General features: G+C 42.5%; 2 protein-coding genes across 2 annotated transcripts in view; both read right to left on the bottom strand.

The window, feature by feature from the left end:
* LOC106582414 (uncharacterized) overlaps positions 1 to 12,266 on the bottom strand; it is a 41,344-nt gene extending 29,078 nt beyond the window's left edge. The window contains exons 1-2 of the mRNA XM_045704842.1: positions 11,419 to 12,266; positions 1,946 to 2,138 (exon numbers count right to left, since the gene is read on the bottom strand). The gene's annotated coding sequence lies outside the window, so the exon portion shown is untranslated. The remainder of the gene's footprint in view (positions 1 to 1,945; positions 2,139 to 11,418) is intronic.
* Positions 12,267 to 13,840: 1,574 nt separating this feature from the next.
* LOC106582417 (zinc finger E-box-binding homeobox 2-like) overlaps positions 13,841 to 24,458 on the bottom strand; it is an 82,591-nt gene continuing 71,973 nt past the window's right edge. The window contains 7 exon segments of the mRNA XM_014165518.2: positions 13,841 to 15,938; positions 17,827 to 17,926; positions 18,389 to 18,564; positions 18,567 to 20,420; positions 20,787 to 20,895; positions 23,628 to 23,839; positions 24,133 to 24,330. Of these exon segments, the coding sequence (XP_014020993.2) occupies positions 15,352 to 15,938; positions 17,827 to 17,926; positions 18,389 to 18,564; positions 18,567 to 20,420; positions 20,787 to 20,895; positions 23,628 to 23,839; positions 24,133 to 24,330 (3,236 nt within the window). The 3' untranslated portion in view covers positions 13,841 to 15,351.

The raw sequence follows: 24,458 nt of genomic DNA, 5'->3' as shown, positions 1-24,458 counted from the left end.
ATGAGGGTACGGCTAAAGGCTATAAGAACTGCATCGTTTCCACCGCAGCCCTGTGGAACACATCTCTCTCTCTCCGCCTCTCTCTGCGGCGTCTCTGTATCTGTTGCGTGCTCAGCGATGAGTCTTTGAAGCTCCAGCAACTCCCTAAGTGACTTCAAGACATGGCTCGTCCCTTCATCAGTCAGTCAGTCCCCTTTACCCATGAGCAGGACTCTTTGATGTGGTTGAGTCCACGAGCCATCGCTAAGATCACGTCCCCGTGTGCCTCTCAGACCTGGGATTAGCCCAATTTCCTGGCCCGTTTGGGCCTTCGATCAAAACCAAAAGAGGCCTACAGTACTGCACGTTAAAGAAATCACCCTCACCGCCTAAACTCTGTTGGTAATGCAGGGCTCTGACTCAAACCAGATGAGAGTTCTCTACTTTTAACTTGTTCCTGCCAGTAGAATAGTCCACAGGGACATCCTGTGTAGTTAAGAATTAGAAGCACAGAGACTGGAGGAGTTACTTAATGTATCTCTTTAGCATGAGATGGATTTTTTGTTTTATGTTTTTATTATATGAATAATAAGTAGAACATTTTGATTTGTTATGTATTGGATTACAACTTGTTTTCACTTAGAGGGAAACGCAAATATCTCGTTCTGCATCAAAACGTATCATCAAAAAACGTATGACCAGCAGAACTGAGAAAATGGCTTAGTTTAGTTACTGTATGAGCTATTACTTAGCAACATGGCACTCCATAATGTAGGCTATCTAGCCACTACCGATTTGACTACCTGTCTTCATTTTGACTGATGACCTTTTGAAGTAGGAATTTCACTCTACTGTATGTGACGTGGCTCGCAGATAGAGATCAAAACCAAACAAAAAGGTTACACATCAACCTGAGTGGTAGTCCTGTGGGTGTGTGGAAGGACTGCAGCATCACTGCATCGCTTTTCCAAAAGTATAGTAAATCACCCCATCTTTGGTAATCTGTCAAGTACTCACCAAGTCCTGAATCAGACCAGTTTCTGCGAAGCAGAGTTTCTCATCAAATACATAATGATTATATTGCACCCTCTGGCTTAATGACAAAGGGTAGTAGCTAATAAAACATGCAAGCAATTCCAACGCACAAAAAGAGGATGACTAACTACTGTTATACATTGGGTTCTTCCCTTAATAAGGTGTCAAACATACGGAACCCTTTCAATTATTTTGTTTAGAAAAAAAAACTTTGGGGGAAAAAACAATCTCAATGGAAATGAAAATGACTAAAACCAAATGGAAACTATGTAGAAATGAAAATGAACCTACATGTACAGTCTCTTCACGCTGTACAGCTTCCTAACAGTAACCAAAACGAAAGCTAGACAATCAGGGAGCATTGGAAATTCTAGAAGCAATGGATAGAGCAGGGTTTCCCAAACTCAGTCCTGGGGTCCACGTTTTGGTTTTTACCCAAGGACTACAAAGCTGATTCAAATAACCAACTCATCATCAAGATTATTTGAATCAGCTGTGTAGTGCTAGGGCAACAAAAAAGTGCACTCAGGGGATCCCAAGGACCCGAGTTTAGGAAACCCTGGGATAGAGGATAATTTTTGCAAATTTTTATGACGAGAAAATATAATACATTTTAAGTGCGGCCATCCAGACCTCGGTGAAGACCGAAAGCGACCTGCGGGCTAAAATGAGTTTGACACCCCCGCTCTACATATTACCTAAACCCTCTATGTGGAAGTAAATGACGGAATGGAATCCCAATCTCTGACATCTAGTAGTGAGTGATACAAGGGTACCTTAGAATAGCTGACAACCACATGCCCCACTCTCCATCTCACTGTACCAAAACAGAGGAATTGGATTTCCCCTATACTGAGCTCACTGTACATGGAAACTCACAAACAACGTCTTGGAAAGAGAAACCCAGTGTACGTTTTGCAACAACAATTACCTAGCAACCTTACTCAGGAATGTATCAATTAACTCCATCCTGCGTCTTTGTGTTAACCTGTATGAGGGGCTGGCCGGGAAGGCCTGGGCTGCTGTCGGCTACGCAGTCTTCCACATTCTCTCTGAACAGGTCTATCAGCTGCTTGTGGGAGCACCTCCAACAGAAGCACACTCATGGATAGGCTATGCTGAATCTGAGGAGAGAAACATGGATGATAATAAGCAAGGACAAAGAACACTGGAAATCAGAGGTTGGCAATGAAGGCCTCCTTGGCAGGGAAAAGGGAAAAGACCAGTTCAATTTTGGGAAGTATAATCTATGAATTTCCTGTTGAACAAATTTAAAAAAGTGCTGAGCTAACCCCATAAAGGCTTTTCCAAATGTATTAGTTACAGTTAATTGACAATCACATACAAATTCATTTTTTGTAAAATAGTCATCACAAACTCTATCTGGTAGTGTAAAGGAATGGCAAGCGCAAGGAAGAATATGAGTGATGGCGATGGAAGGAAATGGCAGCCTAAAATGCTGAGAATACATTGATATACAGGTAACTGGGCTCCCGAGTGGCGCAGCGGTCTAAGGCACTGCATCTTAGTGCGAGAGGCGTCACTACAGACCCTGGTTCGACTCCAGGCTGTTTCACAACAGGCCGTGATTGGGAGTCCCACAGGGCGGCGCACAATTGGTCCAGCGTCGTACTTTGCTAGGATTTGGCCGAGGTAGGCCGTCATTGTAAATAAGATTTTGTTCTTAACTGACTTGCCTAGTTAAATAAAATATAAACTGTATTTGAGTGCAATTTCTTTTCCAATTAATTCTCTCACCATGACATCCAGTTTACATCTACAGTAAATGCTGTCCTCCATCTCATTCTTCCTGCCCACAATGGGAAACTCATCGTTCGCCCACAGACTTTCCAATCAGTCAATATCTTGGTCCCTCTCTCACTCTGAAATGCAAGTCATATCTTAAGTAGGGAATGAGCTGTGCAAACTTTTCGTAAATGACAAAACCTTTAGGAGTTTAAAAGACGTGGAGTTCAGTAGAAAGTGGATGTTTTACGGGGCAAACAGAAGTCTAGGCCAATGACAATAAAAATCTATCTTCCTGAAAGCACAATTGTGACCCATTGAACCAAAACCCCTAATGGAATACCAAGACATACTGGCAGCATTAAATGTGTAAACAAAAGTTAAATGTAGAAATCTTTGTTACATATTGACATCTCAGCCCTACTGTGTGTGACTCTTGTCAAGCACAAAACATTATGGACGCTTACACAGGAAAAAAAACTATGTGGATAGACGATGGACCATTGCTGTGTAAAGCTCGGCATAACAACAGCTAACAGAAGACAAAAATCTCATCTGGAATAGAACACGAAACAACAAGTCTTAGACCACATCTCCGGGGTGATTTCCAACCATTGCGAAATGGACCCACTGACGATCAAATCTCTCCTCACCTATACCTTTCGCCCACCTCTTCAGAGTATTCAGGGTACTGACATCTTTCCACCTCAGAAATGAACTGAAAGGGTTAATGTCACCGTTCTCTCCCCCTCACGCTGCTATGAAAGGGAATCCCCAACGTACCAAACCACCCAGGAGTGAATAACAAGGTAAGGACACTGTGAATGCTGACTATTCATTTCACTACCTGACCTGTATGTCTGTAGACACTCAGATAGGGTTAGTCTTTAGACTGAAACACCTGTCTGTCTGTAGACTCTCAGATAGGGTTAGTCTTTAGACTGAAACACCTGTCTGTCTGTAGACACTCAGATAGGGTTAGTCTTTAGACTGAAACACCTGTATGTCTGTAGACACTCAGATAGGGTTAGTCTTTAGACTGAAACACCTGTCTGTCTGTAGACACTCAGATAGGGTTAGTCTTTAGACTGAAACACCTGTATGTCTGAAACACCTGATTGGGAGGGGGGCAAATTTATGTTGTCTGGTTTAATCTTTAGCACAATGCCTTCACATTTAGAATGTAGCTTCACATCCTCAACATCACTGACAACATTTCCAGAGCATAGGGCGACTACAGTAAATATCTAAGGACAATCAGCCAATATGGCAATCATCACCACAGCTTTATAAATCATGTGTGTGTACCTTGGAAAAACACACACACACACACGCCACCCTGAGGTGCAAAGGAATTTCATGCAGAAACACAGGATTTACATAGACCTAAATAGCAACCGTGGGGGAGGCAGCCTGAGCCGCTGTGATTCCATATAAAAATGCATAAAGACGTCACAGTGAGGACCAATCATGACCATTAAAGTCGTCACCAGAAGCACTACCCCCATCGTGCCCTTGCAGATAGCAGGCACAGGGTTGGATGGGATTGCAGTGGCCAGCGACAAACACAGATTGCTGGAGCATGCGTGCCAGATTCCGACACCTCCCCTTTGGTCCTTTCGGCCATTCAGGGTTTAAGCATGCATTCTGTGTGAGTGTGTGTGTGGGGGGCGGGTTGAAAGGGAAGAGGCTAGATCTGATACTTCCTCTGTGAGGGTTTATTTATCCTAAACATAAGATCAGATGAGATATCGCCTCAGATACTGTAGATGCTGAGAACGTGGCAGATTGAGGCGGAGACTAACTACATTTCAGTCCGTGTTGTGCACCGTCTGGAAGGTAGTTAGGGATGAGGGCTCACTTGACAAATGTCATAAATACATATATAACATAACACACCTACTACATATCTAAATATAGAAATGCATACATTAGACAGTCAAATAAACTGCAGTTTGACATGTGGGAAAATATTTGAAAAAATAGGTTAGCTTCTGTCATTTTCTCTTCCTTTAACCTGAATAGATATCATGGTATATATCAAGGTATAAGAGCATTGTCTTATTTTTGATTGAAAGGTTTTGTTAGATAACATACTTGAAATAGACTACATTCCTAATGTATAGAATTTTCCATCCTGATTTATAATTAAGTTATAGGTCATAAGGCAATAATATTCACAGATATTGTTCAAAAGTGGGTACTGCAGTCATGAGACTAACTATGATTCCATTAGGATCAGTGCCCAACCAGCAAAACAGAGGGTAATATTGTGTCCTAAAAACCTTTCATTCAGTCTTCTCATGACAGGCTTTTCAGTTTGACAATGCAAAATTTAAGCGGCTTCCCACATCGAGCAAGGAACGTGTAATGCTATTCAGAACTCCTTTGATCTCATATTAGAAAAGGGGAGGCAGCTCCCATTTTCCGCAGATTAAGGTTTCAAAGCGGTGAAATGAGTGAGCAGTGACTTTTCCTTCTTTTAATTGAGGGAGTCGTGCCCTTGTATTTCACAAGCGCAGGCTTTATGTAAAAGCGAATCATTTAAGGATCCACTGAAAGGGACTACAGCTATAATTATAGGCACATGGACATGTGCTAATCTCTCTGTGCTGCCTTGAATGGGGAGAAGGAGAAGGCACAGTGATATGAACAATAGCCAGGAAAATGGAAAGGCAGGCAGCACAGCAGTCCAATATGCACTGAGTGTGCAAAACATTTAGGACACCTTCCTAATATTGAGTTGCACCCCCTCCTTTTGCCTTCAGAACAGCCTCAATTCGTCGGGGCATGGACTTGACAATGTGTCGAAAGCATTCTACAGGGATGCTGGCCCATGTTGACTCCAAAGCTTGCCACAGTTGTGTCAAGTTGGCTGGATGTCCTTTGGGTGGTTGGCCATTCTTGATACACAAGGGAAACTGTTGAGCGTGAAAAACACAGCAGCATTGCAGTTTTTTACACAAACCGGTGTGTCTGGCACCTACTACCATACCACGTTCAAAGGAAAATGGCACACATACACAATCCATGTCTCAATTGTCCCAAGGCTTAAAAATCCTTCTTTAACTTGTCTCCTCCCCTTCATCTACACTGATTGTAGTGGATTTAACAAGTGACATCAATAAGGGATCATAGCTTTCACCTGGTCAGTCTGTACCATGGAAAGAGCAGGTGTCCTTAATGTGTCTTACACTGTAGAACTTCACAGGCTTCACCTGGTCAGTCTATGACATGGAAAGAGCAGGTGTGCTTAATGTGTTTTACACTGTAGAACTTCACAGGCTTCACCTGGTCAGTCTATGACATGGAAAGAGCAGGTGTCCTTAATGTGTTTTACACTGTAGAACTTCACAGACTTCATATGACAAATTAGAGTGCCACACTCAAGAATATCAGTCCTCCTTTTGGAAATTAGCCTACCTGTGAGGTGAGCCATTAATTTGCTTTTATAACTGTGCTATTGCCTCTAAACTGCTGCGTAAATCCCTTTGAATTCAATCACTTTTTGACCGCATCCCTTTTGATTAAACAAAACTTTCCATACATGTTTGATCATGCAATAAGTGCTCAGAAAGTTACTTTTTGGACCAGGAGATAAAGGTGCTCAGTTTAAACATTTTGCATACCCCACCATACCATGACACACATGTCACTCAAAAACATAAACGGTTGGGTTTGATATCATTTAAAAGCTTACAAACAAGGTTGTCAAACTGAAATGTTTCAACCTTTAATGTCAATTATCTAAAAACGTGTAAACTACAATTTTCTTTATTTTCATATTCACATATGTTGTAGCTTAGACCGTACATTACATCATCTGAGGTTGTGTAGTGCCCGCCATCGGTTGAGACACAACATGTTTTTGAATACAGGGTGGGTGCAATTTCAATAATATAATTCATAGAATGGACCTATCCCTTCAGACCATTGGAATTTAGCTGGTACACCAATGACATTTAAATAACATTTTAATTACTAACATAAAGATGGCCGCTGGCCCGCCCACCGTCGATTGTCAACTTAAATGGTTATGTCTATTCTATTATCTATTTCTATGATTTCAATAGGTTTCCGACGTAGGATTGACAGTATATTCTTATTAAATCCCGTAGATTACGTCATTACTCCCTTCTTGTGTCCAAAGCTCTGCTCCACAAGCTTCCAACATACCTCATTTCCCTGTTGAGATAGAAAAGTATGAGATACAAAACCAGCTCGCAGGGTTGGTTAACTCTGGAGGTTCTGCTTGTCCCCACAAAGTTTGGTAAATATGCCTATAGTTTTAATGCACCATAATTATGGAATACCTTACAAAACTAATAACACCTGGATTCCCTAGTGTCGGTAGGGCAGTTTAAAACTCTGCTGTTAAATGAGCTCATTGAAGTGGGCTCCCAAGTGGCACAGCGGTCTAAGGCACTGCATCTCAGTGCAAGAGTCCCTGGTTTGAATCCAGGCTGCATCACATCCTGCCGTGATTGGGAGTCTCATAGGGCGGTGCACATTGGCCCAGCGTCATTCGGGTTTGGCCTTCATTGTAAATAAGGAAAATCAGCCAACAAGTGCTCAGCATATGTGGGAACTCCTTCAAGACTGTTGGAAAAGCATTCCAGGTAACTACCTCATGAGCTGGTTGAGAGAAAGCCAAGAGTGTGCAAAGCTGTCATCAAGGCAGCTTTGTGGTTACTTTGAAGAATCAAAAAAATACATATATTTTGATTTGTTTAACACTTTTTTTGGTTACTACATGATTCAATGTGTTATTTCATAGTTTTGATGCCTTCATTATTATTCTACAATGTAGAAAATAGTAAAAATAAAGAATAACTGAATAGAAATGGATTTACTCTGCTATTAAAATCATACTGTATTGGTCATAATATGATTTGTCATGCAGCTGACTTATCACACTTTCAGGCATTCCACTGACTGAAATAAGGCTTTTACATTGTGTGTAAGCAATTCTCAGGACTCTGGGTGGCCTTGTAAATGTAGAGCATCCCTTTGAAGTAGGCCTACAGAGTCTTACTCATTTAAAAACCACATCACTGGTGAACGTTTCACTTATGAGCTAGGTCTACTGCAGTAAGAACAATGTCATTTGTTGAGTAACACAGTAAGTGAACTGTCATAAATGATGACACTTTACTCTGCTCTGAAGTTTGCAAAGTACCTCAAGTCCATGATTTCATCCACGGAGTTGAGCGCAGACTAGAGTTTTTTTAATCCTTACCGTGTACTTATGTTTGTCCTCTGTTGTTGAGTGCCTATCTTTGTTTGTTGAATCCCATCCTTTTTAATAAATCATAAATCAAATACAACTACCCACTGCTTCCTCATTGCTGTTGATCTAAAATGGCAACTCAGCGCGAATGCATGTGCCAATTGAATCTCAACAAGGAAGTAGTCGATGGTTTAATTTGATTTAATTAAAAAGTATGGATTTCATCAAACAAAGCGTTTAAAATGTAAAAAAATATATATTATCGACTGCATAGTGACTAATTAGTCGGATGTCCATTTCAAAAACTGTTGTCTACGCTCAACTCCGTGGATTAAATCATCGTGGAGTTGACGTACTTGGTACTATTTTGTATGAATTGGCTTATCAGATGTTGGCAGAAAAATGGCATACATTGTGACCAGTCACCATACCCTAGCTCAACAACAATTGAAAATAGGCTACTAAAATCATTCCAATCCCAATTAAAAGGAAAATGCAGTTTAGCGGTGTTAGAGGGCTGACTTGAGGACCATGTGGACGCCTGGAAGCGGGAGTGCAAGACTGTTTGTATAGCTGGCTTGCTTGCTCTATGGAGAACGGGTCGACACAGCTGCAGAGAACAGTGCGACTTTTTCTAAAAACTGCAGAGGAAGAGATGACTGTAGTAGATGGCTTTGGCTAGGTAACTGCTGTTTGACTAGGTAACTGCTGTTTGACTAGGTAACTGCTGTTTGACTTGTCATGGAGCTAAACAAGTGTTTTAATCCCGATGCTGAACTAGTGAACAGCAGCTAATTCTTGTATGACATGTGTTTTTAGAATGTTAAAGGGATAATCCATCCCAAACCACAAATTCCTATGATTAAGTTAAATAACACTAATATGTGAAAACTATATTTTTGGTGAACAAATGTTTCAATTTGTCCTCATAACAAGGTTGGTAATGTAGCAACGTCAAAATCATTGTGGAAATCTGTTGCAGCTCAAGTCGACTACAAAACCCACGATGCAATGATCTCTCCCTGGGCTAACTGACTAGCTAGCTAGCTAGCTAGCTAGCAAACGTAGATCCACACAATAATACCAAAGTCAGTAGCTAGCTAGCTGTTAAAAACAAAAATAATAATAAAATTGCCTAAACAAACGGCATTATCAATTTAAAAGTCCATCTCAGGAGTTCAACTTGCAGTCCGCCTCCGCCCAGAGCGAGTGCAGAGTACATTGCTATGGCAACAATGGCACTTTCCCACAGACACTGGCTGCATTCCAAACACTTGACACACCCTCTCCCCTCAAATGAAGTGGACACTTCTGATGACGTATCATGACATCTGACGAGTCTACACTTGCAAGGCAAGGGGTGAGGGAGGAAGGAATTAATTTTAAATGGACCGCCATTGCTCGGAAATTCATCACTCGTTCGTCCCGCGACGATTGTGTTTTATATGCACTATGATTGCATGTCTACTTATATTAACCATATAATTATTACTATAAGCCTACTGTATAATAGCTAGCAAATTAATGAGCTAACTAACATTAGCCTGCCAAGCTGGAACTTCTGAAGAAGGAAAATGTTTTATTTCTACAATAACCAAACAAAAACATATTTACTTTTACAAGACGTGTTTGTGCATTAGTAGAACAATTTCTAACATATTTACATTTGTTTTTACTTACACTTGTATGTTGACTCCATATTGACGTTGAGGTTTTAAGTTTTGGCTGACTTTTCTTTGCGGATGTACAATCATCACAAATTGAATTATGGGGTGTTTCAGGCCCCAAAGTGAACATAATTGTACACTCGCAAACTCCATTAAATACGAGGACTGAGGGGCTTACGTTGCAAACTTCCCTTACTTGGTTAATCACTTGGACAAATAACAAATATGCACGCGGGGATTCCCCCAAGGGCATAAGGCCGAGGGTAAGTGGACGAGGGTGTATTTTATGAGTTTGAAACGCAGCCACTGAGCATTGCAAGATGGTACTTGAAGGAGAAACTGAGTTGAAGAATTTAGTACACAGTTTAGATTGATGACAAACTTTCAAAATCAGCATTAAAAAGAGATGTGCATTTTCCCACCAGTGGTGTTTCCACCAAACAAACTTGTTGCAGATAAAAATCAGTGCGTGATGACAATGCACAAAAAATTTAATTGTTGCTTAAGTTTTTATGTACAGAATAAAATGTAAAGTTCAACGTACTTCCATCACATTTTTAACTCTACTCTAGTTTGTCACAAAAACCCTTGCGTTAAATACCAAATGTGCCTACTCTGGTCTTGGCATTTGCGCTCTAGCCAAAAGCTCGCCGATACAGAGCGGGTAGACTAGTCTACAGGATGAGATTATTATGGATAAGAGCGAGAATATTTGTATTTGTCAAACGGCAGTCAAGCATCGATCATCATGTCACCAGAATCAGCCCCTCGATATTTACTGGAAAGGAGCATCAAGATCACTGTGCACTTTCATCAACCTGTGAAGTTCATCATAAGTTATTTCATCTGTAGCCAAATAAACAACATGTTTTCCCGAGTTGTAGTAGAAGGATCACATAACATATCATTGCATGACTCAATTACTTCTATATAATGGTTATTATATCAATATTTGCGCATAAAGGCGTTTCCACTGACATTTCTCGCATATTTAATCTTACTGACACAAAATGATCCCACCATATCGAACGAACAAATGATCTGTCTGCATTCATGAAATTGTACCGAAACGTCCTGTTTCCATGACAGGTGTCCTGATTTTGTTTTATACGGTATGACATTGCTCGCATAAAAACATATGAATGGAAACGTGGTTACAGATACAACATAGGCTTTCACCAAATCCACAGGAGTTTCACAATTGGCCCAGCGTCGTCCGGGTTTGGCCAGGGTAGGCCGTCATTGTAAATAAGAATTTGTTCTTAACTGACTTGCCTAGTTAAATAAAGTGTTTTATTTCACCTTTATTTAACCAGGTAGGCCAGTTGAGAACAAGTCCTCATTTACAACTGCGACCTGGCCAAGATAAAGCAAAGCAGTGCGACACAAACAACAACACAGAGTTGCACATGGAATAAACAAACATACAGTCAATAACACAATATAAAAAAAGTATATGTATAGTGTGTGCAAATGAGGTAAGATAAAGGAGGTAAGGCCATAGTGGCGAAATAATTAAAATTTAGCAATTTAAACACTGGAGTGATAGATGTGCAGAAGATGAATGTGCAAGTAGATACTGGGGTGCAAAGGAGAAGAAAAAAAATAACAGTATGGGGATGAGGTAGTTGGATGGGCTATTTACAGATGGGCTATGTACAGGTGCTGTGATCTGTGAGCTGCTCTGACAGCTGGTGCTTAAAGTTAACGAGGGAGATATGAGTCATAAATAAAGGTTAAATAAAAAATAAAGATTTTTACCTTTGGGTTGGATTATCCCTTTAAATCCCATATTGTCTGAGGTGAATGAAACTACAGCAACAAGGTGATCATGGCTGGAGTCAATGTTGCTTGTTTTTACTGTTCTCCAAATTCCGATTTTAACTGTTTTTGAATTGTGTAAAAATTAAATATGTGAGCTTTAATTTTATACAAATCCCATCCCCCGTCTCTTTGCCATGCCCTCGGACCTAGATTTATCTGAATGACGGACTGGTTTGTGACCGAGTTCTTAAAACATATGGCTAGGCCTATTTAGATTTCGCATGATGTTGGCAAGGCTCAGGAAATATAATACGAAGTTAAAATACTTTAAACACTTTGCTTACCGCCAGACTAACCGATTCACGCGCATGTGCTCAATGCTGTAGGAAATAAAACAAAAAGGGCGGTAAACAAAATGCCCTCATAATAAGTATATATATTTTTTTTAAATAGCAACTGGCACATAGACTACAGAGAGCAGTTATTCAACACTATAGCAACATCTTTCCTTTTTACTTTGTAGCCTACATTGAATACAGTCACTACACATGGATTTCGTATTTTGTCCGCTCAAAAACCCGATCCAGAATGCGCAGTTATGCCCTGGACCAGAGATAGTTTGTACACAACGTCTCCTTTGCCAGAGACACATTTCCATCCGTAACCATATTTGTCATTGAAGACATTTACAGTCTCGCTATGCAAATTGACAATTGTTTTTCTATTCAGTAAGATAAATGAATGTAGAAATAAAGCGTCGCTTTATAGAAAGTGTTTGAAACAACATGCAGTGCACATGTCAGTGTTCGTTTCTGTCTGCATGTGGAACGAAAACTCACCTTCTCCTGAATATTATTGGTAGAAAAAATGACGCACTCGTTCCGTCCGTGCGTGATGGTGTCATTTTAGGAACGCCCCTCACGCTGTTCGTTGTTTCGGTCTTCACTGGCTTGAGAGAGAGAGAGAGAGCTTTTTCGCTCAGTATTTTGACAATACTGTCAAGGGATGATTTTGCTAGGCTACTTGTGAACATATTCTCTGCCAACAACTGAGCTTCCTTGTTTTAGTGGACTCAGTGACGATATGTACAATATTTTACCCAACATCTGCAAGATCCTAAAATAGACTTGATCGTGTGTGTGTGTGTGTCTGTGTGTGTGTGTGTGTGTGTGTGTGTGTGTGTGTGTGTGTGTGTGTGTGTGTGTGTGTGTGTGTGTGTGTGTGTGTGTGTGTGGGAGATTCTATTTGCATTTCATTATGTTAGTTAAATTAGTAAGGTCATGGATAATGTAGTTCTTCTGAGATCCGGTGTAAACAGTTCATGGCCACTTTGGTTGTCTGTTGCTGTGGTAATTTGAGCTCAAGCCTAGTCTTTTTAAACTTCAAAGAGGCGAAAGTAATTTAAAAAGTCTATCACACAGCCTCTAAGAAATCTTCACATAAAGTAGAATCCACATCAGAAGGTCAGAATTCAGCAGAACTAATCACATAAGTGTAAAGGCAGCAATAACTAACAGTTGAGAGAGAGATTTTAGATTATTCTTTCTCGTTTTATAGTAAAGTAAAAGTCTGTGCTAATTACTTTATATTAAATAGGAACTTTCCCTGACTAGAAGCTTGTAAAATATCTATATTACTTTTGAAAATGTTTCCCTTTTAATATTTATTGAATGTTCCATTATATTGGTATGTTCATATTCAATTATTATTCAATTGTAAAGCGAAACAAAAACACAACACACAAACGCTTCCTTCTGTGACATGCTACGTTAGAAAGTCTCCAGTACACACACTGAACTGTGACATTTTCACATCCCTTGTATGTGCTTTCTAGTTAGGACATTGGAAAACAAACAGTAGGTTAATCCATCCTCAAACCTGAGGGGCATTATTGTCTTACTCGTGGTAAACGTTTCCCTATGGAGAAACAGGCTATTCTGAAAGATGAGCTGCGTCTTGGCATCCACTGTAAAACAGCTAGTATGTATTCTGTGTGGTTTCTAAGATCCATGTGAGGCCATGTATGAGATATAAGCTTATGGTATGTGTCGCAATGGATAACTTTTCACTTCAACCTATGAACATGAATTGAGGACTGCCAATAGTAACACTGGTAGCAATATATTGAGATGAGCGTGATGCAACACAGTCACACACAGTATCTGTGCACGGATTCGCTTCACGCCGTGTACAGCATGGTAGCCAGGGCACCAAAACAGTGGAGAAGTTGAGCCTTGCACTTCAACGCTCTAAGTTGTAGTGGAAAAAAACCCAGCATGCTGTTCTGCATCTACGTCATATCGCTGAGTTTACCTTTAATAGAAATGCTACAGAGATGAGACTGCTATAGGCCAACTCCTAAATGTGTACAAGTATACATGATCACAGTTAGATTGATAATAAATAGAAGTAATTCAAGTACAAGAAGAATAACACAGCTTTATTCGAATTTATTTTGGCTACATTTATTCGAGCATGGTCATTTCCAAGAGAAATAAAAAATTCAATAATAGCCTACTTAAGACATTTTAGGAATTTTCCATCATCAACACCCCCTCTATCTTAATCTCTTTATACCTGGATGACTAAAATTGATTTTTATTGTCAAAAAATACAGTGTTTTCACAATATTGTATCAAAAGTTCCCCAAATTTCGAATTTCCAGTAGTTTAAAGGAAATAAAATGATAAGAAGAAAATTGACAATTTTAACAATGACTGTTTTTCAAAATACCTTAGAGTGCTTTCTATTCATGATTTTCTCCAATAGTCAATGACAGAATCCTTTACTAAAATATATTTGTTGAGGAACTATAATACTGTACACTACAGTATGAAATAAATACAATTAGGAAATATAAAATGAGTCACATAAATAAAATGGTAATCTTAAAATTTGATTGAAATGTAATTTATGCTTGGGGGAAAAAATCTAGAAAAACAAAAAGTAATACTGAAAAAAGGTAATGAAAAATACAAAAAATTGCACAAACATGTAAACTAACGAACTGCTGTCTCTATCTATGCTAATACTGACATAGGTACTTTGAAAAACTAGGTGAAATATTGATTTAATACTGAAGCCAGAGCAAAGATAATACAAGTAAACTCTGATTTTTACACTGTACAGGGATGGCACTTGCAGAAACGCACAGGTGAAAAGGTTTGCATATAAGGCTTTCTCTTGAGAAAATAAAACCTACTAAGTCTCTTGTCTGTCATATGGAGCCCTTCGTATTTCACAATTCTCTATTTCATTCTGTCACTGCATTCCAGTCCATTGTAAGACTCACAACATCAAAACCACACAGGTTTAAAGTTTCCTTCACATAAAGACAAAAAATGGTGTGGTTAGTTTGCCGAGCAAAAGGGAGGGTAGAACCAAGGACATCACAGTAAGTAGTAGACAAAGTACAACACTGACGGACTGCTACCAAGTCTTCAAGCACGGTATAAATATACATAGGGTTTTTTAAATAGTTTTTTATTGTTTTTGTAGTGATTAAAGGGGCAGAGTGCAATTTCCTGGTTTGGGGTATGAACACAATAAAACACAAGGGTTAACAACATTATAGCACCACACAGCTTTTAGGCCTTATTTAATACTGTACATTAAAGACAGCTTAATTTAATTTGTTTATTATAATGATAATCATTATTACATCATAATGTTGATTCTTAAATAATCCCACCCAGTTTGTCGTCTCAACTCTGATGTTGGCAGTCAGTCACCACATTCCATGAGTCCATCATTATGAGCTTTTGAGAAGCTACCAGTTGCTTGACTTAGCCACTGCAGTGCCCTTCTGAAAACAAAGCCAGTTTCATGTTTGCTGGAAGAATGGAAAAAGGAAATGAAACAAACCATCATGACAAATATTTTCTGCCAGATTTTTTTTTGACTGACTGCAGAATTGATTTAGTCTGCTTCCTAATGGTCTGACTTGGTGTCTCTTTTCCCTTCTGTTGAACTGTCATCGATCGAATGCGCCGCATCTTTCCCCTCGTCATCCCTCGCTGTGTCCATCCTTCCTTCACCCTCGTCCTCTCCTTCCCTGAAACTTCCCGCCTCTTGTCTGTCTGTCACCTCCTCATACGTCTCGTCCACTTCCCTCTGTCCTCGTCCTCCCCTCATCCCTCCTTCCGTGCCATCCCTCAGGATGGTGTCGCCCCCGTCCTCCAGCTGGTCCTCGGGGTCTGAGTAGCCCAGCGGCCCCAGACCCTGTAGGTAGGCCCTCCTCATCAGTAGCTCTGTGGGCTCCATGGGGCCCTGGCCCTTGTCCCAGGCCTCCCTCTCCTCCGCCTCCCTCTCAGCTGCCTCCCTCTCTTCGGCCTCCCTCTTGCAGTAGGAGTAGCGGTGGTTCATGTGCTGGGAGTAGGAGCCTGAGTGAGAGAAGCGCTTGCCACACTTGTCACATTGGTATGGCTTTTCGCCAGAGTGCAGACGCGAGTGCTCGATGAGGTGGTGCTTATGTTTGAAGGCCTTCTTACAGATCGTGCACTGGTGTGGTCGCTTTCCTGCGGAGACACAGGAGACAGGGGAGAGAAGGTGTTACTACAGTGTTACTATGGTCCCCTTCTCTAGAAACACAGAAAAACACAAAGGGAAAATAAACAGTTATTCAGGAGAACAGACACGTAGTACACATGTAATATTAGAGTGAATTTAGTCTGACTTGACACAAAATGTATTGATCATGTTATGTGTATACTGAGTGTAAAAGCATTTATATCATCAATAAGGATTTTTTTTCATTCCCTCCATCATGGTGAAAATAATTATAGGACACAATAATGATAGGAATGAGTAATGTTGTGATTGTACAAATAAATACAAGTACATTTCTCAAATACATTTTAGAAAACAAAACAAAGCGTTAAAAGTAAACCTCAATTTATGGTTGACAATCTAACTTTAGAGCTAATTTCAGTTGCTGCTAGAAAACACTGGGGGGAGTCAGGTGGAAATAAAACCCCTCAACACTCTATGATGGGCGGGGCCGGCGAGCAGCGAGCTAAGCCAGTGAACTCAGATGTTTCGAACACCAAGCAAGGTGAAACTGAAGCGCAGCCTGGCACCAGTGACAGTGTGTTCTCATGACATCATAGGTCCAGATTAAAACGAGTAGGATTAGGCATCCTTCACGTGATGGTGTGACAGTTATATTTATAGGAGGAGGACCTTCACACCACTAGCCCCCTTTGGCCCTCTTCCCTGCCCCCGCAACATGCAGCTCCTCGCACTAAAGGTTTACTACAACTCAGTGGCGCTACCGGAAATATATTCCCTTCCATCTGACTTGTATTAGACAAAATGGGCCTCTCAAATGCAAGTTCAATCGGCCCATATAATAGCACTCTTCCAAAGCGCACATCCCACGCTCACATGCACAAACACCTCCCATCCTACAAAAGCCAATACACATAAAGTGCCCACAGGTGAGCAGCCACGCAACAGAATGCACATACACACACAGACACACACACACAGGCGATTCCTATTCTCAGATAGATTTGGAATGCCTGCGACATCATCCATAGTTGGCATACTTTAAGTGCCCCCCCCCTCCCCCCAATCACCCTCCCCTACATACAGTGGGACAAAAATAGAGGAGACAGAGAATTACTCATGGGGCATTCCATTACAGGATGCTGAAAGAGAGGAGTCCCCAGGAGGAGAGGTCACATCTTTGAAGATCATTTAAAAAATAACCAAACATGCCACACAGGCAAGCCTCCTATACGACCTGTCATTCTGTTAAATACCACCAGGGTCAACGCAGTAATTCTCGTCCCTGTCACTGAAGGCACAGTATATATACTGTATGTCCCTGTGTCTTAACATACTAGCGTGAACTTTAAAAAGACAGTCCCTCTTGAAGCAGAACGTTTGTTTCCAAAATGGCCACTGGTCCTGTTACTTCTGGAGACCATTTTATGATGTCATTTAGAATGCCTGGAGTCAGGATGACTACTTCTATGGTGTCTGTGATGAATGCAATGATGCTCACTTCTACTTTTACTGAATGTTTATGTAACCTCTTTCATATCTAAACAGCTCACTATTCCCAAACCCCTTGTCGATAAGAAAGGAACATATTAAAGGTCATGGATCTGAACACATTAGAATGTAAATTATGAAAGACGAGAGGAAAATAACAATTAAGATTGGTGGGGAAAAAAATGATGTGATCAAGAAGGGAAAAAAGAGAGAGATGAGGAAATAACAAAAAATAACAGCATTCAATGACACAAAACATGGAGGGGGACTGGCACAAAGGTGAAGAGGGAGGGTGGGGTAGAAAACAACTGTCCAAATGTTATATACCTGTGTGTTCATATTTGTGTCTTAGGAGGGAACTGGTCTTCTGGAATGTTTTGTCGCACAAGTCACACGCGTACATACCACTTTCTGTCTTCTTAATCTTCTTCCGGGAGAGGAGTGATTCGTCTGTCAGGTCCTCAAGGCCTGACAGATAGTCCACAGTTCCGTCCAATAGCTCCCCCTATGAGATGAGAGAGGCATATTGTTCAATACTTTGTAAGTAGTCCACACCTGTCACCTAAAACAAAGACACCTTCTGCTCTTAGTTTGATCCCAAGTCCGGACAGGGCTTAGTCGTCGATCCGTACGACCTGTGTACAACCCTTCTTACTTCCCAGGAGAGGATACAGTAAAAAGGGGAACATATGGGCTTTTTAAGTCTGTTTTGTGGATTTGATGTGTGGAGTGGACGTATATACAAAACAGACAGCCACAGTGCAAACTCATCTAATTACAGGAAATTATTTGACAAAAACAACTTTAATATTTTTTTTTTTACTAATCTAAAACATGTAATTTGTTTTGTGTTGAGTGTAACTTTATCCATTAGTTACTAATTTAAAAGGGCAAAATGTTTATTGTTAACCTCTTACTAAAAATGGACTTAGTGAATGGACCTAAAACCACAAAAGGGCTTGCTTACCTGGAAACCTGGTTTCCGTTGGTACTTCCTCGACCTCTGTTGCATTTCAGCGAATGTAGCCGCCCCAGTTGCATAAGTGTAGGCCATGTGGGGTAGGAAGCTCATTGGATCCAGCCCTGGGTATGGCCTCAGGCCTGGGATGCTGGCCTGGGCCTGCATGAAGCTAGTTGGGGGAATGCTCCATGTGGGGGCAGAGATGTGTACATGTGACCACCACCAAAGGGGTTTATGCCAAAGATGGGGCTAGCACTCTTCTCCGTCTGGTGTCCGCGGTTGCCTCTGTTGTCTCTCTCTGAGCCCAGGAACTCCTTCTTGATGTGGGCCAAGTCCATGGGCTCAGTACCCTGCTCCCGGCTGGAATGGTGGTGGTCACCGTTGCAGTCTGAGATGTAGCCGTTTGGTTTGGACCTCTTTTCTCCCAGTGAGATGCTCTTGCTCATCATGTGTTTTGGCAGAGAAAGGTCCAATGGTGCGTCCCCCCCATGGCCGTCCCCTTCAGAGGCCAGGCTGTTTGGAGTGTACGAGCTGCTCTGGGAGTTTTTAGAAGAAGTGGAGGAGAGATTTAGAGGGGATGGAGTTCTGCTTCTAAGCTGGTTCAAGGGGTCTAGTGGTTTGTCACCCGTCTGCATGTTTGCTGTAAACTGGTTGACCTCTGAGTGTCTGTGGAGAGCGTCACGGTCACCGTTGGTGTTGCCACCGTGTAAATCAGTGAGTGCCATGATGCGGTCCCTGTGTTGCGCCGTGGACATTGGTGACCTGGTTAGCCTGTGGTGCCTGCGCTCCTCTGCACTGCTCCGCTCTGGCGGCGGTGACTGCTTCCTGGGGTTGGCATTGCCCTTATTGTGTTGTTGTTGTTGCTGCTGATTCTTCCACTGGGAGAACCACTCCTTGACGAACTCCTGCGGAAGGCCGACTGCGATGGAGATCTTCAGCAACTCCTCTGAGTTGGGTTCTGTGTTCATGGCGAAGTAGGCCTTGAGCACTGACATGTGGTCCTTGAAGGGGTTGGCGGGGCTGGTGGCGCCCCTCTCTGAAAGAGAGGACAGCAGGGCGGCCTGCTGGTCTGAGGGGAACACTCCCCTGTGGCTGAGAGACACGTCCTCGCTGGGCTGGAGGTGGTTGATCTCCTCGTTCTTCTTACACAGGTAGCGCTCATGCTGGTGCAGTGGGATGGGCCCTGGGAAGGTCTCCTTGCAGAACTGGCAGGAGAACGGCAGGAATGGAACCTGGTGGCTCGCGTGGTGCGACTTGTCCTCATGATCCGTCGAGTGGTTGAGCCTCTCCTTCTTTATGTCCATGTTGATCTGCCTCTTGGAGTCATCGATCAGGCTCTTGGCCTCGTTCACCTTCTCCAGGGTGTAGTCGATAATGCTCTTGGTGGGGCTGCTGTGGCCCACCGCCTGGAAGCTGGCACGCGAAGAGGACAAGGCCAGCTTCTGCTCCTCCATCTGAGCCCCCAGCTCCTTCATATAGGCCCTGAGCTTGGAGATCTCCTCCGGGTTCCCATCCATCTTCTGCCGACACACCGTGTTGTCCACAATCTGGAGGACCTTCTGCACCTCGCTCAGGTTGTTCCCCAGGGACCCGTATCCCAGCAGGGGCAGGTCCAACCCCATTCCACCCAGGTGCTGCAGGGGGCTCTGGGATGTGCTGTGGACCCCCAGGGGGCTGCCTCCTCGGCCGGCTCCATTCATGTAGCCCCCTGGTCCTCCGACGCCATACTGGGAGGCCATCAGTAGCCGGTAGTCGTTTAAGTCCATTGGCTCTGCCTTGATGTCCAGGTGGCCCTGCTGGTCTTGGAGCCCCATGGGGCGGCCGTTCTCCAGCTTGTGGCGGAGCAGAGCCAGGGCGGGGCTTCCCGGGGAGGAGGCGGTGGAGTTAGGAGAGGAGCCAGCCTTGGCGTTGCCTCCATTACTTACTCGTCCATTGACGGAGAACAGACCGACACACTTCTTGCTGCTGATGTGGGAACTGTAGGAGCCGGAGTGGGAGAAGCGCTTCTTGCAGTTGGAGCACTCGTATGGTTTCTCGCCTGTAAACGATAAACAGGTACATGAATTTCAAGTTACTCCATTTTGAATGCTTGCAATTGGCTGGTAGTGAAATAGCTGAAGATTTCTTTCAGTGTGAAAATTAGAATTTCTATTTCTATTACAAGTCTATTCAACGTCTTCTTGAGCTATGGCCTCATCCATATGGCGGAATTAGTCAGTTATGAAACTGGTCTGAAACAGTGAGCTATTATAAAACAGAATGACTAATTTGCTGACAGAGGCCAAAAAGGAACATTATCAATTTTACTCTTATGGCATGAGCCCTCTCTGTCATCTAGCCACAGTCACATGAATACATTTTAAAATGGTGGGCTGACGCCAGCTTGACTCATCTTTGTACCTACCGCTGTGAATGCGAAGATGCTCCTTCAAGTGATGCTTGTATTTGAAGGCTTTTCCACACTCGGTGCATTTGAACTTGCGGTTGCCGGCCCCTTCACTCAGCAGCTGGGGCTGTGGAGGAGATAGAAAAGAGAGTTTTCACATCAGTGCCACCTAAACGTGTTGTGTAAGTGTGGGAGTCACAAATGAACCAGGCACTGGGCGAGATTTCAAGGTAGCTGGCCTTGAGAAGGAATGTAATGAATTTTTCTTAGCTTCAACGTCAGGCTACTTTGCAACACAATAACCCTCCGTCACAAACGTTAACTACATCTAACTACATAAGTATTTTTTGGGGTTTTACATCTGAAATGGTTTAATAAAAATGATGAAGCGTGCAAGGAACTCATGAATCGATTTTGAGAATAGTGTGTGGTTTGAGTTTTTGTGTTCTGTTCAAAGGTAACTGTTTAGTGTAGGTGCATTTCCTGAAATTCAAATGAGTGCAGATAACAAATAAAAACAGCATGTAGAGAGATAAAGCCCCACAAAGACCTTTATGAGAAAGATGTGGGAGGTTTTCATGGTACAATTTCAATTTCAAAAAATCCCTTTTCACTAGTGTTTGCTGAGGAATCTATATATCGTGTGTGTTATTGTGTTTGTGTGATTGTGTATGTGTGTATGTATGGCAGCAGGTGACATTTCAGGTTAGAGCATGTGATTAGGGTTAGACTACTGAATGTGGCTTGAAGGGGACTACATTGTGAAAATGCTAGCGATCTGAAAAATGGGGCCAATGACTGATGTGGTAGAACTTGCCTTCATAACCAAATGTGTGAACAATTACCCCATGCTAAAAATAAATTCCATTGCTCTAGGCACACAGGGGATAAGCAGAGTAGCACAATTCACATGTTTGCACCAATAGCACTCAGGAGCACTCAAATGGAAATCCCTCCACAGACTGGTGCACTAAGGTAGCCTAGTCATAATGACCTTCCATAAGATCCTTTCTTTAACTCTTTTAACTGGAAAGGAAGTACAGAACTAAACAAACACTTAAAGTCATTTGAGGATTATGATACTCCAGATCACTGGGGAAAATACCATCTGCTCTTATTTAAGCCAGTCTGAAGGGGGAAAGGGGGAGGGGGTTCAGGTGAGGGGGTGGAGGTGGAGGGGGACTCCGGGAGGAAGGAGGGTGCTTATTTTAGGAAATCTGACTATTATCACCACTATAATTGGACAATTGTAATGATTCCACTGCTTACTTGCATGGTACGTCATAAGAGACAGTTGTAGGCCTATACTTTTGGTTTTTGGTCTTTATGTTTACAAATTGCTGGTTGTAAATGGTTGTACTTGTACTGATTCCCTGGTTAAAATCAAAATACAGAATTAAATACAATTTTATCCGTCACACGAATTGGTAAACAACAGGTGTAGACTAACAATGAAAAGCTTACTGGCAGGCCCAAACAAAGCAGAGAGAAAGACATTAGAGATATAGAAGACTGAAACACGTATTTAAAAAAGTAATATTTAAATACACAATCAGTAACTGTCACACCCTGATCTGGTTCACCTGTCCTTGTAATTGTCTCCACCCCCCTCCAGGTGTTGCTTATTATCCCTGGTGTATATATATCCCTGTGTTTCCTGTCTCTGTGCCAGTTTGTCTTGTTTGACAAGTCAACCAGTGGTTTTCCTTGCGCCTATCTTTCACAGTCTCTATTTGGTTCTAGTCCTCCTGGTTTCAACCCGTGCCTGTCCTGACTCCGAACCCACCTGCCTGACCACTCTACCTGTTCTGACTACCAGCCTGCCTATCCCCTTGTACTGTTTTGATCTGGTTTCTGACCCCTGCCTGGCCTGACCTCGAGACTGCCTATCGCCTGGTACTGTTTGGACTCTGACCTGGTTTATGAACTCTCGCCTGTCCCCGACCTGCCTTTGCCTACTCTCTTTGTTATAATAAATATCGTAGCTCTACCATCTGCCTCGTGTCTGCATTTGGGTCTCGCATTGTGTCCTGATAGTAACGATAACTAGGCTATATACACGGGGTACCAGTACCAAGTCGACGTGCGGGGGTACGAGGTAATTGAGGTAGACATGTACAAATAACTAGGAATAAAGTGACAGATAAACAGTAGCAGCACTATCTATAAAACTGGTACTTAATAAATGGTATTCTCAGTGAAAGCACTGCGTATTGAACCATAGGAAATGGTCCAAATCTCTGCTACTATGTATGAGTGCTCATTTCTAATCAAATCTGGTCCATTTCTAGCAACAGCTGATGTAAAAAGTCAGATGGCCTGAGGAAGGCAATATGCTAGCACATCCCACGCAGGCCTCACTAAAGGAAGACGCTTGGGGGAGCGCAACACAATGCAGCTGTGAACAAGCAGTGTGGGGGTCTGAAGCAGTGTGGGGGTCTGAAGCAGTGTGGGGGTCTGAAGCAGTGTGGGGGTCTGAAGCAGTGCGGGGGTCTGAAGCAGTGCGGGGGTCTGAAGCAGTGCTGGGTCAGAAGTAACTTGTTTAATGTGAGAGGAGTAGAGGATGACAGGAAGAGGAAAGGAGAATACTAATTCACTCGAGAATATGATTCTCCATGCAGAAGAAAAGAGCATCCAGTCACCATGAGGAAGCCATTAAAGCCATTATAATTAACACAAATCTTAAAAGGAAAAATAAATGAGTGAAGGGCAGTGGCCTAAAATGATACTGTGTGTTTCACCCAGATCGTTGGTCGAACCCACACAACGACACAACAGTGTGAAGGAGATGAGATGAAAGAAAAGAAAGAGTAAAAGAAAAACTGAAAAACATCACGTCTGTCTGTCTGTCTGTCTTACCTGATCGATCCCTGGCTTGTGCATGGCCATATGTCTCTCCAGCAGTGTTCGGTGTGAGAAGGTCTCGCTGCACAGTGGGCAGGGTATGCTCTCCTTGTTCTTCTCATGGCGGTACTTGATGTGCTCCTTGAGTGATGTCAGCCGCTTGTAGCCCCGGTCGCAGTAAGGACAGGTCAACAGTTGGGTGAAAGCATCTGGAGTCAGTGACAGTTCTGTACGGGGGAAAGGAGGAGGAGGAGTTGTCATAAGGTCAGCCAGTAGACCCTGATGGGCAACATGCCCAGGTTGTAAACAGAGGAAGTGCAACAAGCAAGATGACTATCTCTACTTCACAAAGACTCTATGTAGAGTCACCATCATCTTACACTTAAACACAGACTGCCCATAAAAGTCAGTCAGTAACACTATTGGGGACAAAGAAACAGAGGTGGAAGGCCTTTAATGCAGTTTATGAGACTGCAAATAGTCATAGATTTACTGTAAAATGGATTTTATGGATTCTCACCGTTTTCGTTTTCGTCTTGCCCAATGGTTTCGGGAGTTCCGAGTCGTGTCACTTCCTCTGGGGCTTCTGGGTAAATGATGGCGGTGTCGCCACGCTGGAGGTATTCAGCGATGCTGGCCGAGAGGCCGTCACTCTCCTCCAGTTTACTACACTTAGTGAAGTAGTCGTCAAGCTCTGACACCCCATCCATACCATTAACTGTATAAGATGAGGAGGAGGATGGAGAGGGGGAGGAGGAGGAGGTGGAGAGGGGGAGGTAGAGAAGAAGAGAGAGGAAGACAAATGAGAATATTGGTCGGTCTCCATCTTCCTTCCCCCATTTTGAG

Source organism: Salmo salar, chromosome ssa21 (assembly GCF_905237065.1).
Source record: "Salmo salar chromosome ssa21, Ssal_v3.1, whole genome shotgun sequence".
Taxonomy (NCBI): domain Eukaryota; kingdom Metazoa; phylum Chordata; class Actinopteri; order Salmoniformes; family Salmonidae; genus Salmo; species Salmo salar.
Note: the sequence above shows the minus strand (reverse complement) of the source record. Positions and strands in the feature narration are given on the sequence as shown.